Source organism: Argiope bruennichi, chromosome 10 (assembly GCF_947563725.1).
Source record: "Argiope bruennichi chromosome 10, qqArgBrue1.1, whole genome shotgun sequence".
Taxonomy (NCBI): Eukaryota; Metazoa; Arthropoda; class Arachnida; order Araneae; family Araneidae; genus Argiope; species Argiope bruennichi.
The window spans coordinates 117,385,080-117,402,809 of record NC_079160.1 but is presented as its reverse complement, the minus strand read 5'-3'; the positions used below and the strand labels follow the sequence as shown (position 1 = coordinate 117,402,809).

General features: G+C 30.3%; 1 protein-coding gene across 4 annotated transcripts in view; it reads left to right on the top strand.

Moving 5' to 3' along the window:
- The window catches only part of LOC129987975 (neurocalcin homolog), an 87,684-nt gene extending 70,175 nt beyond the window's left edge, over nt 1-17,509 (top strand). For all 4 annotated transcript variants that reach the window (XM_056096026.1, XM_056096025.1, XM_056096028.1 and 1 more), the window contains exons 2-4: nt 4,025-4,071; nt 11,353-11,804; nt 13,973-17,509. In XM_056096026.1, the coding sequence (XP_055952001.1) occupies nt 11,427-11,804; nt 13,973-14,170 (576 nt within the window). In that variant the 5' untranslated portion in view covers nt 4,025-4,071; nt 11,353-11,426 and the 3' untranslated portion in view covers nt 14,171-17,509. The remainder of the gene's footprint in view (nt 1-4,024; nt 4,072-11,352; nt 11,805-13,972) is intronic.
- Nucleotides 17,510-17,730: the final 221 nt, after the last annotated feature.

Genomic DNA, 17,730 nt, shown 5'->3' with positions numbered 1-17,730 from the left:
TGATGAATAAAAAAAAAAACGCTTTTATAATATTAAATATATATATTCTTATTGATTAAAAGTATACTTGGTTACCATATTTTTATCTTATTAATTTTTTGAAAAGAAAAAAAAAGTTGACTTGGTGAAGTAGATTTTAATTCGCGATGATTACCATGATGCATAGCTAATGAAGAGCTGCATCAAATCGGATTGGAGAATAGAAGCTGGTTGATTAGCCAATGGTGGCTGCAATCCAAACTGAAAATAATTCTAAGTTATCATTTTAATTTAATTGAAAATACTAATCATTCATTTTGTACTTTTGTCTCTCGACTGGAATCTAGCGTTCATTCAGTTCCGGATTTTCAGCGAAATGTCATCGAATGTTTATATATTTTAGTAATAATTCATACTGAAAAAATTTTAATTTAACATGAATTAGTTCTTTCTAACTTTAGCTATTAATGAAATGAATATATAAAAGTTGGGAATTAATCTGCTGATAATTCAATGGGAGTGAATGAGTATTTTGTATTTTTGCACTCTATTTATTTATTTTTACTTACTTTTCGTATTTGAAAAAAATGTTTGTTTATTCAAAAACATTTGAGGATATGCTGGATTTTGCGTCATTCGATGTTCTAGACCCCCCCCCCTCCCTCCTATTCCATCTTCTCAATTTATGTTATGATTCCAGACTTTCGAGTGTCCAGGTTGCTGTTCAATCCTAATGCCAGTGTGTTTTCTTTTCTTAGTGAAATTCAACTTTTTAAAATGATCTAATTTTAAGTATATAATTTTTTAATTTTTATTATGATCTAAAAACTAACGAATGTATGTCTAAGTATGACCAAACTGACCCTTATGTCATTAAACCAAACCAGACCAGACCAGGTTGTTGTTCAAAAAATCTGATGTTAGTGAAATTAGAGAGTTCCTTTCTCATTTTTGCACTAAACACTTTTTTTTCTGTTAGCCGTCATGTGAAACCGAAGAATGATAATTCATAGTTATATTTTCAGTTCTACATTTCGGAAATAAACTATACTGATGTCCGTATCTACAGGCCAAATTTGTAATTTATTTAATTTATTCAACAATAGAATTTTCTCTGAAAATCTTGGAAATAGTGACAGAAGATTATCTTTTTATTTTAATATTTATAATTGCTTTTATACGAATTGTATGCTACACATATGTAGTTACAAATTTCAGCCACTTTAAATAGATAATAATTAGAGTTTCGAATAATAATAGATTACTCGGAACTCTAAAAAGATTCTTTTCTTCTGATAAATAGTGAAATGCACGGAAGATTGCGATTACGAAACGTGGAATTGCATTAATCTAATAAGTGCGTGACTGCTGCGAGTTAATTAAAGACGTAACAGTACTTATTTGAAAGCATGAGAGAGATTTTAAATAAAACTTAAAGGTACCCTAACGTTATTAAGTGTTGTTAATCAAAGGTAAACGTTTCATGAAGAGAAATTAATAAATAAAGTGTGGATAAAAACTTACATTCTTTATTGTGTTCTTGGTGGAACATGAACATTTTGGTATAACGGAAATCTTCAGGTGCCGTTCTTTTGTGTTTGAGGTAATAAAAATTCATCCAATCTTATATTTTGTTTTTCGGTGTAAATATTTGTAATCCCTTACAAATAAATACTTTCCTATTGAAACAAAGTAGGGTTTTCGAGTACGTCGAATTATTTATAATCTTGAAACAAATGTTATCTATTAATGAATTTCATAAAAGTTATATTCGAGTTATATTCATGTTGTGTTCATGGAGTCATGTGAATGGACTCCATTTAAATGTTATCTTCTCTTTTGTAATAAATTCTATAGAATTTGCAATCTGTAGGTTCACTAGATGTAAATTTTGTGTCTATTATCCATTAACCTATCATCAAGCAAATTCATTACTTGCTTCATTTAAAACAGCGGTTCCGAAACTTTTAAACATTACGTCACATTTTTTTATGAATCGGATTTAAATAGATTCATTTCATGTTCACAGTAATATATAAAATATAATATTGAGACGATCAGGTTGGGTTACTTGGAAGAAAAAAGTTTTATTAATCTAGAAGAAACTTCAGTTAAGATTTTGGTTTTTGGTTTTGGTTATATTAACGTCCCGTTTGAAGCAACACTAGGGCTATTTTGGGACGGACCTCGTAATTTTGAACCGCGGTCAGATGACGAGGACGACACCTGAGCTGGCACCCCCCTCTCCACACCAGCAGGAGGACGTTTGGTCATGACGGATTTAACGTGCAACTGACCCCCTTACACGACGGTTCTTAGGTGGAATCGGGTCACGAACCTGAAACCCTCCGGTTCCGAAGCCGAGACCTTACCACCAGGCCACCGCGGCCCCTTCAGTTAAGGAAAACGGTTTATAGTGAAATATAATGAATGTTACATGATTGATAACAAATTGCTTCAAATAGCGAAAAGGAAGATTGAGCTGACACAAATCAATTATTTTGCCGGGGGGGGGATTAAAATATATATTTGTCTCTCTATGGCTCGATGAAGATTTTAAATCAACTTCATATTTCTGCTAATTGTGGAAAAATGCATATAAATGTCCCAAAATGAACGTAAAATTTTAATTTGCCATCATTCGTGCAGTAAAGTGTTGGTAAGCCTATTAAAATAAAACATTTGACAGCTGAGATTTAGGTTTTCTAAAAATGGAGCGTTACAAGATGGAACAACGTGTTAACGCGAGATTTGAATTAAATAAAAAACATAGTTTTTTTTCTCTGTCTCTCTCTCTCTTTCTCTCCTTTAAATTGTTATATTTTTATTGAATCGTAAAGTACACAAAATAGGGTTATGTATGGAATAACACAAAGAGGAAATGGCCCCCACGGCTTTGCTGACACATACGCACTCTTTTGTCGGAATTTTCATGACAATTTTGTATAAAAGTGGCTGAATTTCGTTGATGTCGCGTGAAGATGAATTTCATCTTCTAATGTACGCGTGCTTGTGGACTTGTTGACATAAACCTTTGACTTCAAATAACTCCATAAAAAGAAATCCTATGATATTAAATCACACGTTCTAGGAGGTCAATACTCAACTTTTCGAACTGTGTCCGCCAGACTTTCATTATTTTTGAAATATTGTTCAACAATGAAAACACGTTGTTCTATCGTGCAACGTTCCATTTTTACTAACCCTAAACTATCAGCTGTCAAATGTTGTTGTTTTTAATAGAGTTGTCAACATTTATTTTTCCGCACGAATGGTGGCAAATTCAAATCTAGTGTTTGTTTTTTTTTAAAGGGGGGGGGGAAAACTGTAATTTTTGTAACACATAATTTTCTTGCTCTACGAAATCGTCCCCAATTTGTAATCCTGTCCTACATGTGATTAAATTAGCAGTATCATCTCTATAGTGGATATAAAGTCAAAAGTAATTGCATCGCCAGTAAAGATATAAATTTCTTCGTAATGTAACTAAAGACTAGAAATAACTCAAATTAAATGCTTTTGTCTCAAATGTAAAACTATTTTATTATGCCAAATATTGATTAATAATATTTGAAAGTTGATTTTCTATAAAAATATGTTATATTGATAAGACTTGATAACATTTTTGCTATCGTCAGACTGGTGACACTTTCAATACTCTTTATGATGGCCACCATTGTAATGATTTTCGTCGTAATGTTGTTTCTAAGTTTATGCGTATAAAATTCAGAATTATTGAGCTGAGAATAGTAATAATAAACCTCGTGAGCTTTTATTTAAACATTTTATTTTAGCTGTTATTGTCTATGTCATCTTATTTTCTGATTTCAATTATTTATTTTGCTTATGAGTAAAAAGCAAATGACCGGTTGCATTTTTTTAAAACTCGTATTCAAATTTTTATTACAAGAGGTTTTAATTTCGATTATAGCATTTTGTATATACATATTTTGCATTCTAAAAATTGTCTTTCTCAGAATAGTTAATAAATTTATTTATATACAAATTTTTTTATCATTTTTTAATTATTAATTTTAATTTTCAGATTTTTGAATACTTGACGACAATTTTTTTGGTCTACAATAGGACTTGGTATGTATCCTCTAAAACTCTGCTTCTTATGCAATTTGATGCTTAGTATTTTGTAATTAACTAATGTTGCTCTTTTTTGTTGTGTATTATTTTGATGTTAAATCTATATCTTTTGATATTGCATGATATAATAGCATTTTTCATAATATCACCCATTTTCATGTCCCCTCTCTAAATTTAAATCTTCTGTATAATATGATATTTAAGCATTGTTCTGTTTATCACAGTCCTAGAAATGAGGGTAAGTCCAATCATCGTTGTAAATTATTTCAATCTAACACATACCGAGATCAAATTCCCCGAACAATATGTAACAAGAAAATAAAAGCCTATGAAATACCTTTGTGTAATCATCGCCGGGCATATTGATTATCTTTTATTCTAAGAAGTTGAACACTCAAAAAAGCTTAAAGAAAACTGATGTTGGATTTCCTACTTGGCAAAAATCTGGGACGATATGGCAGATGGGGAGCCGCAAGCAACAGGATTTAAAATTACTGTTTATTACTTGGTGAGAATTTTCTACCACGGTCAGAAAATAAAAGTTCTTTCTTTTTTGCTGCATGTTTTTCTGCATACTATCTAGCAAAGCCCTCAAATTGCAGATAACTATTCATCAGAAAATATGAAGTTCCAGGTTCAAAGAATCACATCCCTGTTAATAAATAAAATTTTATTTTTCATAAATCTATTTGGCAATTAAGTTTTTAAGATAATAATATCTTGTATACAAAAATGAAGCTGCTTGTTGTATCAGTGTGACTGAAGCTCAAAACAAATTATTAAACGCCTATTAAATCATGCCAAAGAAAGATATTGTTACGAATCTGTGAGGCGGCTTCCCAGCATAGTTGGGTTCCATGGGAGGTCCCAGAGCTTGGCGACTTTGGCGCCAAAATAGATTATACCTGAAACATCGAGAATTTTCCTGATCCGTCCAGTAGGAACGGAGATACGCCTCGAACATTCCTGATTGGTTGAGAGGCTTCTAGCCCCGTCTCCTGAGACCTATAAAAGGAAGCACCCGCAGCTGCCGGGCAGTGGTGAGTCTAGTGGTGAATTGAGTAGTCGGAAGCGACAGAGAAGAGTGGTGTGGACCAGTGGAGTCGAAAAGTAGTCGGAAGCGACGGTGAAGAACTCGTCTTCCAGGGACTAGCGGAGCAGCGACGGAGTAGAGCTGCTGTGTATACTGTTGTATGCTGCACGTCTCGGCTGAAGATAATCGTCTTCTGTGCTGTATATAGTTGTCGTCTTTGTGCTGTCCTGTGTGTCTTCGTGTAAATAAACGTCGTTGTTTTATTTTCTACTGCCGCCTGCTGATTGAGTGTTCTCCACACCATATAACATCCACTATCCAAACGAACCCCGGGAAGATTTCGTAACAATATGTACAAAAAAAAAGGGGAGGGGAGTTGATTATGTATTTGAGATATCCCTCAAAGGTCCATTGATTATTTTAAAAAAATATTTGCTAAAATATACTTGTGAGGTATATTTACTATGAAATATTGACTTTCCCCTCATATCTGTTTTCCTATGTGCATGCATTTAAATTTGTCCTGGCAATTTACTTCCTGAAGCAAAATCATATGCAGTTTTTGGCAAAATTGTTTGCTATTGATTTCTTACTTTTAAGAATATTTTGAAATAAATATAAAAGCCAATTGAGCTGTAGTTTTGATAATTTTTTCTGTAGATTGATTATTTAATTTATATTTTTTGTACATTTATCCATCGCCCTTTGTTTCTTGTCGCCTTTTTAGATTTCCTCTTTTTTTGCGTCTTGTTTAATCACATTTCAGTATTAATTATATAGACAGTACTAATACTATATCAAATATAATTGGTCAGATTCCTGTTTGTTTCTTTATGGTTATTTAGTTATTTCAGTATTTATAAGCATAGAACATCTGATTAAATAATATTGAGTACAGTTGTAGATATTGCGCGGGCATGAGTAATAATGAAATAAAAAAAAAAACAAATGCAAACATTTTTACAAAGTTCCTGATACAAAGAATTAGACTAAAAATGAATAAAATAATTTCTACGCATTTTTTTAATATTGAATAAATTAAAAAATATGTAGAAAAGTGGAAGTAAATTTATTATAAACAGAAACTTCATAATGCGCCTTACCTAGGGTTGCAAAATGCCTAAATCTGCCACTGAAAAATACTAGCAACTATAAAGATCCCTTTTTTGAAGAAAGCACATAATGTAAGAATGAACAATGAGAATGTACACCAGCATATTATAACATTTTATCGGCTGAAATCAAGTACGGAGCATCATGATACATTCTTTTAAAAGGCCGTTAATTAATAGATAAATGTGTCTTCTTTTGCTGGAAATTTCTTTAATAAAGATATTTCTCTTAAAGAAGAATCTAATTTTTTAATATTATTTACGAGTCGCTTTTGATGACCAGCTGGTTCTCTCAGTTTTCTCCTCTGCTTCTAAAATATGATGCCTTTTGTGCTTAGCCTTTCCTTTTAGTGAAGGGAATTGGATACGCATTTTGAAAAGTGCCAATTGTCGTTTACCGAAACGGGTAAAAATTATGTTCGGAACTACCATTTTAATGTAAAAACCACATCCCAAATTTCATTCATATATCTTGTTGTGGCTTTGAATTATTGCGTTTCACATACACATATTAACTGGTATATTAACTTAGATTGTATGATTTTCAGTCATAAAACTGTTAATCAGTGGTCTTTTGACAACTGATTGAAATACTGATAAGAATCATGTTATCTATAAACGAGATTTTGGCGAAATTTGTCATAGTTTTTAATAAAATATTAATCTTAATAATTTCTACATTGTATTTTATGAAATATTTTTCAATGAATTAACACAAAAAAAAAAATGTACGAACATAATCAAAAGCAAATGATGCTTCTCCTATGTTGCACCTACAAAGAAACACTAAACATTTCTTCTATAATTTAACTAGCATTTCAACTATCACTTCATTATTTTATTGAAATATAACAACTTCATTTATCCAAAGCTATTGAATTTTATTAGTTTTTGCTATATTTCTTCTAGATCCATTCGCTTAATTTAATTAGCGCGAAACACAAAAATATATACTATTTTATTACGACTACATAAAAAAAAAGTGGGGTTTTTTTTTAAAAAAAAACTTGAAATATAGTTAGGTGAAGTTAGTTATTTTGGAATGATTTAAAAGAAGGAGGTAAAAGAAATGCAATAAATAACTAGTGCAATAAATAATGAAATACAATAAATAGTTTGAGAAAAATCCAAATACAGATTTTAGGCTTTCGTGAGAGGGCATGTTAAACCAGTTTCAAAATATAAAAGTATGCTGTCACAAATTTAAACCTTTCTGTTTTCTTTACACATAGAATTTAAATGGCTTTAATTTTGTAGCTTGATTAAGAGAAATTATTTGTTGGTTATAAAATTTTTCATTTCGTATATTAAAAATTGTAAGTACAGAGTACATAATAAATGAGAGCCCACTGAAACAGAAATATATTAATATTTTGCTAACTGACCATTTGCTGTGATGAAAATCTGATAGATATTAGCTGAATTTAAGCTGTAAGCTGAGATTTGCTGTTCATTTTTTCTTCTCAATGGGCTATTAATTAATAATTGAAATCTACTGCCAAAAAATGAAAAATGAAAAAAAAAAATTAATTGTACATCATAACATGTAGTAAATATTTTTCATGAATTTTTTTAAAAACTTTAACGATCTTTCTTATAATCAAAAATCACCATGAATGAAGTTCTGATTACACTTTAATAATATACATTTACAGTTTTACTATATTTTTGTTTATTCATTTGCTATATTTTTTCAAGGCTTAAAGAACAAGAGATCTGATAAAATTACTGAAGTCCAGTTTCTTGAATTTTTAAACTGTTAATATGGAGTGCATTATATATATATATATATATGTATATGTATTGTTGCAAAAAAAATTTTCTACAAATACCGCCAATCAATCGTAATAACGAAGCGCATTTAATCGCTAGTTCAGCAGCTTGCTTGCTGTCTAATCCTCCAAATTTTTACTTGTCGGCGACTCCGACTACTGTCATACACGACTTCTCTGCAGCTTCAGAGTGCCTGTCTTTTATAGTTCCGGGAGGCGAGACTAGAATCTTCCAGACCAATCAGGGCGTATTTGAGTGTATCTTGGTTCCTACTGGATGGATCGTGAAACTTCGCGAACTTTCCAGTATGATCCATTTTGTCGCCAAATTCATCGTCAAGCCGCCAAGCTCTGAGGTCATTGACGCGACACCCGCTCAGCATGCACAGGACAGGTCGTACAACGGTCTTTCTTACGATGACACTATTCGTAACGGGTAGCAAAATTACAGATTTGTAACTATATATATATATATATAATATGGAGTGCATTATATAACACAAAATTTTTGGAGCACAGTCGTGGCCAAAGTCAGAGAAGACATTTTGAATTTTTAACTTCGTTTTATTTCCATCCCGGGAAACATGGCAGCGAAGAGCACGACACAAAACGAAATGAGGAAAAGCTAAAAGAGAGGAAAAATACTTTTCCCAGTGCTTAAATACTATCTTTGTTATTTGATGCGACTGAAAAGCAGAAGTCACAAATTAAAAGTTTATATGCTACGAAATACAGACAGACATGAAAATCTTTTTTGGAGTTAAAACATAATTACCTTTGATTTTAAAATCGACAAAAGCCTACGATTGAACATTTTGGTGAAAGAATTTGAATTTCATAAGATTAAAAATTAATTTTTACAAAACTATCCATTACTATTAAAAATAAAGGACATATGATATATAGAAAGAAAATTGATATCATTAAAAAAGCAACGTTTTGAGTTTTAAGAAATGCAAAAACTATTTTTGTGAAGTAATAATTTTGGAAGATATGCGCATAAATTTCCATAAGTAAGTCATGGCAATTGCTCATGTAGCAACGATTAAGAAATATTTACATACTGGAATAAACTTTCTGTTTGATGTTTTACATTTTGTTTCCTTTGACTTAATGGAGTTTGAGCTTTCCCCTGAGCCTTTCTGAGAATAATTCGAATCTTTCTTCATTTGAGGAACGATCGATTAAGTGTAGTTATAAAAACGTTCAATAGAGCAATCTGAAGCGTTCATTAGCGATTTGTCCACGTTTGATTGCTGCCATCCGACAATAAGTAATAAAAACTATTTGTGCTACGTTGCTATTTCTGAGATAAAAACGATTTCTTTATGTTTAAATGTCCGAATTTAGTTCAAACACCAATGCATTCCTCATTGCACCTATTCGTGAGATATTCTTGCTTCAATAAATATGTTTAGCAAACTTAAACTAACAGTCCCCGGCTTCTCATTTCAATGAGCTATGGATGTTTTATAGGACGTTTATGACCCGTACACAAGAATTCCAATACCGTTTATCCTTTTACACGCTCTAATATAAAATTTGATTCAGTTTTTGCCAATTTCATGTGAAAACCCACTTGTCAACTTACCTTTATTTAGCTCGTTTTGTTTTTGAATTATGTTTACTTAGATACACAAAAGCAGTCATATTGATGAATTTGATTCAAAATCTGAAAGTGATTTATTATTTTGGTGTAAAAAAATCATAAAATGAATCTCATCTGTCTGGCTAGTTCCATTTATGACTTAACATGTTCAAGTACATTAACAATAATACTATTACATAAATCCAACTTTAGAACCGAAGAGTTGTCTAGAGGATATACACAGAAGAAACAGCAGCAGCAATTATCAAATGAAACGCGAATTATTAAGCTAAAACTATTATTTTGTAATATAGTTTTACGTTAATACTTGTATAATGATATATTACTAATATTATATTATTTTTTTATTCCTCTTAAGTCAAAAAGAATGTGAAATTCAAAGCTATTTGGTTCCACACAGTAATGTAAGAAGGTGCGTAGCGTTCTAAAAAGTGCTTAAATTTCTAAACCGTTTTTAAGCACCTTATAAATGTTTAATATTGAAAAAAGCACCTTATACATATATTCTGGGAATTAATTTTCCCAGAAGTGCGAAGAAAGATTTTGTTTTGTTTACCCGCACGTAGAAAAGCATTCGAAAGCATTGCTGTAAAGGTTGTAAAAAAAATCAGCAAAAGAGAAGAATTCCAGGTTGAAATAGGTCCAGGGGTTCCAACACATATTAATATAACGCTTAATGAGCATTACCGTTTATTGAAATACTGTAACAGTTATCCAGAATACGATGTGCCATTCGTGTTATGATTCGAAAAATGTTCGAACTTCAATTTTTAGTGTTTTGCATGTTAAAGAAATTATTTAAGTTGTGCATGAAGATAATGTTTCTTTTATTTATTGTTAAAGAAGAATACATAGATTGGTCCGATCAACGGCAATAAGAATACAGCAGAATGAATTTGATACGCGAAAGAGATATATTAAACATTTAAAAAAACATTTACTGTGAAGCAATGCAATATATTGATCGGCCATCCATCTTTTTCCTTCATATTTCGCATTAAATCCTAGCATCGCTCAGAAGCCTTCACCTGGGTCGGGATAGCCTGATTAGTCGAGCGTTGGATTCGCACCTCTTGGATTGTGAGTTCGAATCCGCCAGCCGAAGACTCTCCGTGTGTGGTGGTGGCGGCTGGCGCGCGTATAAATCTGTCGTGGCCACAAAGTCATCTATGTCGAGACAGTACCGCTGGGAGTACTGGTTCAGAGATGATCGTTCCCTGATTCAGATCTAAATTACGATCTGTGAATGAGATGCTGGAATGAAGTCCGCCCCGTAAAATGGGTTCTTGCGCTTGAGTAGCTAAGTCGTACTCTTGGCCCTAGATGGCGCTACTGAAGCAAAGAGACGCTCTCTCGGTTTAAAATTGCTGACTTCGTCAGCGGGCTTGTCTATGACAAGTGTCATAAGAAACAACAACAACCTTTCGTCTAAACTACTTTGTATCGGGATGCCATCTAGGGTCAAGTAATCTAATTACTCAACGTGTATTCGCATATTTTTTATTAAAAATGGAGTTTATTTCTAATTAGGTAAGTCGTGCCTTTGATTGAAAAATGGAAATATATTTTTCCACTTATAGTTATCTTCACTTAACCAAGGACACTGCCCCCAAAGGTAGTTACAGCTCTAGTGTAAATAGAAATAGTTATTTCTTTGAAGAAATTGATTTTATAATATTGAATATTTTTCCATTGCATTATTTAAATGCATTTACCAGATATCTTCCACTTTTATGTTTCATTTCATTGCAGATTTCTGAATTATAAAGGATTCTTCTAGAATGAAAGTCTGTTCCTTATAATAATAGCCACATTAGATTTGCATTATGGGAAAGCAGAACAGCAAGCTCAAACCAGAAGTTCTTGAAGACCTTCGCCAAAACACAGAATTTACGGATGCAGAGATTCAAGAATGGTACAAAGGTTTCCTCAAGGACTGTCCCACAGGACATCTCTCAATTGAAGAGTTCAAAAAAATTTATGGGAACTTTTTTCCGTATGGCGACGCGTCAAAGTTTGCGGAGCATGTGTTCCGCACATTTGATGCCAATGGTGATGGAACAATTGATTTCAGGGAATTTTTATGTGCTTTAAGTGTTACGTCTCGGGGAAAACTGGAGCAGAAGTTGAAATGGGCATTCAGTATGTATGATTTGGATGGAAATGGATATATATCTCGTCAAGAAATGTTAGAAATTGTTACAGTGAGTTTCTTTCTCCTATATAATAATTATGTAACTATGAATTTATTCATTGATATTTAAATTTTTTAAGCTGCCTGTGTTTAATTTAAAGATAATATAAATTTATTTAAGATATAGTTTATTTATCTATCTTGAAAGTATAAATCATTGAAGGTTAATAATGTTAAGGCCTGATAATGTTAATTTGCATCTGTGAATTACATCATATGACATGAGAGATGTTTTCTAAACATCCAAGGTACTGTACAAGGCACATTGACGGCCCTAAGTGTATAAAACACCATACAAGGCACTTTATTTCCCTAAGGCTACAAAATATGGCATATATTATTTATTTATTTATTTTTGAATAACAAGTACTCATTAAGAAATGGTTTTTAAAAATTTTAATTTTATTTTCAATCAAAATGTTAACTTTTTACCCTTAAAAATTTCAGGGCACATTTTTGCATAAAAGTTATTTTTACACTTCTTTTAGATTCTTTTTTTAGTGATTGATATATCACTAAAAATAATATATCATTTTCCTGCTTTTTATAAAAAAAAATTTTTAGTATCTTTTGTAGCATGTCTTGTTGTTTTAATTATTATGTTTATACACTGGCAGGTGGCTATAAAATTTAATGCATTCATATTCATATTATTGTTACTACAACTAAGAGTAATTTTGTTATAAGGAGAGTATTTTGTTATAATTTATTTTTATATAATATAAGTAATAACAAATAAATTATAAACCATAAGCAGACTATGACGTTTCAAATTGGAGAGTCAAATCTCCTTTTCTTCCCTCCTTCTAAATAATAAAAGTATTAAACTTTATAGTAAAAACTTTAAAGTATTTTGTAAAAAAGTAAAAACTTTAAAGTATTTTGGAATGGATACTTGCAAAGACATGACTAATTTATTTATTGTAGCATAGCTTTTAAATCTCGCAAATATTAAATATTTTTTTATATCACATGCAATATAAATTTACTTTTTAATAAGTTGAAGAGTATAATATAATGGAGGCTTTCAAGAACAATATTATTATCATTGAAAAAATCTTTCTTATTCAAAATAAAAATTCTAATTTTTTTTTGCAAGAATTTATGAATTTGTTTAACAATATATATATTACACACTTTTTATAACCTAAAAGCTCTTAGTAAAATGTATTAACTTTACAATACAGTTAAACAATAATCAGTTTTTTTTTTTTTTTTTTTTTTTTTTTTTTGACACACTAGAAAGTTTTCTGTTTTGTTTTATTTTAAAAGAAGCAAAAGGACCTGAAAGTTGCATTTGAATCTTGAAGCATCTAAATTAACATCACTTGTATGGTAATTATGCAAGTATAAACCGGTTGTTTAGGAAACTGAAATTTAATGTATTACAACACAAAATAGGTTTAGTTAATGATAAAAGCATTGAGATACACTGAAATATTTTGTTTAGAGTCGATCATTCACGATTATTCCACATCATTCCATTTATAATCATATTCACTTGCGTTCTCTACCCACAAGTATTCCACTTCACATTAGTTTCACTCTAATCCTCTAGATGAATGCCTTGGTAGATTACACTTCATGCAACTATTCCAAAGGTGTGCTCAGAATCGATTAATATGAAATTTAGAAGGCTTGGATGTCCAATCCACACCATCCTAATTCTAACCTTTCACCCTCCTCCATTTGTTTGCATTGACAATCGATTTTAGAGTTCCACCACTCTATCAATATAGCATAGAGTGATCACAAATATCATTATAACAAATAATAGGTGTTTTTTTTTTTTTAAAGATTTTTTTTCCCTAATTTTTAAAAGAAAAAATATGTACTATTGCCTTTTTTTTATTGTCTTTTCAAGCAAGTGCATATTATTTTGATTAACTTCTAAGCATAATATTCATAAACTTACTTACAAAATTAATGAAGAAAATTAACTTCATTTCAACAGCATATTGATAAGGTATACAAGTACTATGCAAACTCATTTTGAAATGACTTCGCTCTTAATTTTCAAAGACAAATTAAATGCCCTATTACAAATATGGTAACCTGAAGCAGTAGTGATTCCTGTTTCATCATATTTCATTGAAAGGACATTGATATTTTATACTTGAACTATGGTTAAATATTAATCCTATGCTATTTTCAAATTCCAATTGTTTATCTCCACAGGCTATATACAAAATGGTTGGCTCTGTCATGAAAATGCCAGAGGATGAATCCACTCCAGAAAAGCGAACAGATAAAATTTTCAGGCAAATGGACAAAAATATGGATGGGAAACTCTCCCTTGATGAATTCATTGAAGGTGCCAAGAGTGACCCATCAATTGTAAGGCTGTTGCAGTGTGACCCCCAGTCATCACATTGACCTTGTCAAGCTAACTTGCATCCCATGATTCTTCACAGCCTGGCTGAGCTCACTTCTGGAAGTGCCCTCTCTATAATGCATTGCTATTGGTAGAGAGCAGTGCTGATTTGCCTTGCAGATCATTTTCGATAATAATGTAAGACTAAGATGATTTAATAAAAACAGATTTTAGTGATTCTGGAATTGTGGGATGGAAGTCTTCATTCTGTCTTATGAGATGATAATAATAAATCTTATTCTGCTGTTTAAAAGGGGCAATAGGGGAAAGTTGATTCTGTATACATTCTGAGTTACAATAAAGCTTTCTTTGAAGGCTCTTCTATACTCTGAAACTTGATAATAGGAGAAATTTGCACTTTTGTGATGTGTTTTGTAATTCACGATGTTTTATATAGTGTTTTGTTGTCACTGCCGGAAAAATAAAATTCTGTCTCCTTCTGCACAATGTCATTTTACCGCCTCAAATGTTTGCATTTTTTCCGATTTATGTCTGTGTGGAAACGAGCTTTTATCTATGAATATGTAATTAGAATATATCAAACTGTCTTGTGTTTTTCTTTGTAAATTTGTATGGTGTTAAATTTCTTTTCTAGAATAATTTTTTTTCTTTCCCCATTCAAATATACATATGTTAGTAATAAAATGTTTGATATATACTTCAAAAGCAATAAGAACTATTTAGATACCTTAGAAAGTCAACAACTGAAAGATAAAGCAAATAAAAAAAATTAGACTGAAATATTTATTTTATTGAAGAAATTGTATCTGCATGTAGTAACCTACGTAAACATAAACAAGAGTGATGACAATTTTAACAATAGATCTGAATGACAATAGTTATCTTATACATCTGGCTTTCCGCCTGTAATATATTTTGAAATCATACATTTCAAATATATAGCCGGTTTTATGAGTATATAAAAAAAAATCTAGAGATAGAACAAAATAGGTGCTAATGTTTGTGTTTGAAAGTTAAATGAAATTCTAAAAACATTTACATTTTTATTCGGGGTTTCAAAAATAGCTTTTGTTATTTGAAAACGATGAGTAAGAAAGATATCAATGCTAAGTATTTATTTTTAAATGTATGTCAGCTTTACATGATAAATTTATTCATGCTTTGAGACTGTCGACATATAATATGCCTGTTGTATGGCAAGGTTAAGCCAAAAATAATACAATACATTGTGCAAGCAAAAAAAAAAAAAAAACTTGTTGTAAGACAGATTATATGTTTTATGCTTTTTGTTATATCTAAAAACTACATGAAGTAAATTCAAAACCATTTTTCTGCATAAGGTATAAAGCAAATTATAATTTACATATGTGAAATAGCAATTCTTCCAAATTTTAAGAAGTCATTACTTGACAGCTTATAATTGCTTGCCTTAAATAGCCTGAATACGTTGATGAGTTCTAGAATAAAAGTTAGTTTCAGAAAAATAATTGTAAACTTGAATCATTCCATAGAAGCCTTCTCTAAGCTTCGTCATTAAAATTTTTCGTAGTTTGTATTGTGATTTGTTAAAAGTCATGAGACTAATTACTTCTTATATCATAATTGCATGAATGACCAAATAAGGCTTGTAGAATAGGTAATTTTTATACTCTGAAAACCGTACAATGAATGTGAAATTTTGTTAGGGTTTGCAAAAATATGTGATATGTGGGAGTCTATTGCATACTTTTTCCTCTTCGTCTCTTTAATCTTACACCTTGTATACTTTAATCTATTATTAAAAATACATGCTTATAGATTGTCACCTTTTAGTATAAAGTGAAATTACATATTTTAGAATCAAAAGCTCAGAGAAACAATGCATGACTTTTTATAAGCGTAAGGAAATACAAGGTATAAAAAGTTGCATAAATTTGAAGTGTACTCTAGAGACATTCCCTTGCCATGTATTTTTATAAAGTTGATTATGGATATTGAGATTGAAAACTATGCACATGAAAATGAAAGACAATCTACTTGAATGCCCAAACTTTGACTGGTACAAAATTAAATACCATATATCTTACTTAAATTATCAAAATGGAATAAAGTTACTTGTTTTGTACCAACTACTTACTTGACATTATTTAAATGTGTTTTTCTAAGAGATTTTCTGTATATATTTGTTATTAAAAATCTGTGTGGGTTCTACATGTTGAGAATACATTATCATGTCTTTGTGATTAATTAAAAAAAACTATGAAAATATTTCAGAGTTGTTCTTTTTTAATAATATAATTCCAATATTTGGATTATTGAATTGTGAGTTTTTAAAGAAAAACAAAATATAATGTCGTATGAAATATCAACGAAATTAAATTATATAGAAAAATGGATGACTTCTGCTATTTGCATATGTATGTGAATATTTCAGTGCCTGTCAAAAACAAAGTGAACTGGAGAGATGCCATTACTATGCAATTAGAATATAGTATGTTTACAGTAAGTCAATCTAATTTTGACTTTATCTTCAGATTCAGTGATAAATTCTGCCTATTGAAAATATTTCTGCTAAACTTTTATGGTTTTAGATGGATAAAAAAATATCTTATTCATAATGATATTAATTTATTATTTTAAAGTATTATGCATATTTGAATACTTCTGAAAATTCGGTGATTTTATTTTGCTTTTTTTTTAACATTTTTATAAGTGTTTTTGTGTTGGCTTTGTTGTGTATTCTAAATAAATCCTGACTTATCATCAACCCAGTGCTTTAAATATTTTTATCTTATGGTGTTTTGTGATTTGCTGGTTGAGGCAAAGCCAATGATTTTCAACTTCTTGTAATATATATATATTGATATATTGTGATTTAAAAACATATTTTTTTGGTTTTATGTAATTGTATATTGGAAAACTTTTTTTTTTTTTTTTTTTTTTTAGTTTTTATCTTATTAACTGGACAAACAAAATTATTTTGTGTATAATTTATACTTAGATTCTACTTGGAAACAATTTATTTTTTGTTACAGTTTTATTCTATCCTTTATATTACAAATTTGTTGCAAACTTTTTGATTTTATTTTCTTGCTTTATCAACTTAGGAATAAGTTTTCTTATATTCATTTTTGTGTTGTAAGTGTGAAAGCACAACTACAAATGAAGTTCTATTTTGTGGAGAGAAAAAAAGCTGTTAAAATAAATAAATAAATTTTGTATAATGTATTAAACATTTATTTCTTTTATATGTGGTAGTATTACTTTACATTGAAGTTGTTGTGTTTCTCTCACTGATTTCCTTCACACTTGTTCACAATTTTGTGTGTATATACATATTATCTGTAATAATTGCATCTTTCTGTCCATTCATCAATTGAAATAAAACTGTTCCTCCTTTCTTGCAATTTTGGTTTTCAATTTCCTTTTTTAATCAACATACATATTTATTTATTTTTTCATTTATATTTTACTGTTTCTGAAAATCTTTCGAGCATATGCTTTTTAAAAATTCTATATACTGTAAAATCTAAAGAATTCTCTGAATTAAAAACACACACACGTACACTGTACAAGATACTTATGTTTTCTTAAAACTGGGAACAATGTAGATGAAAAAAAA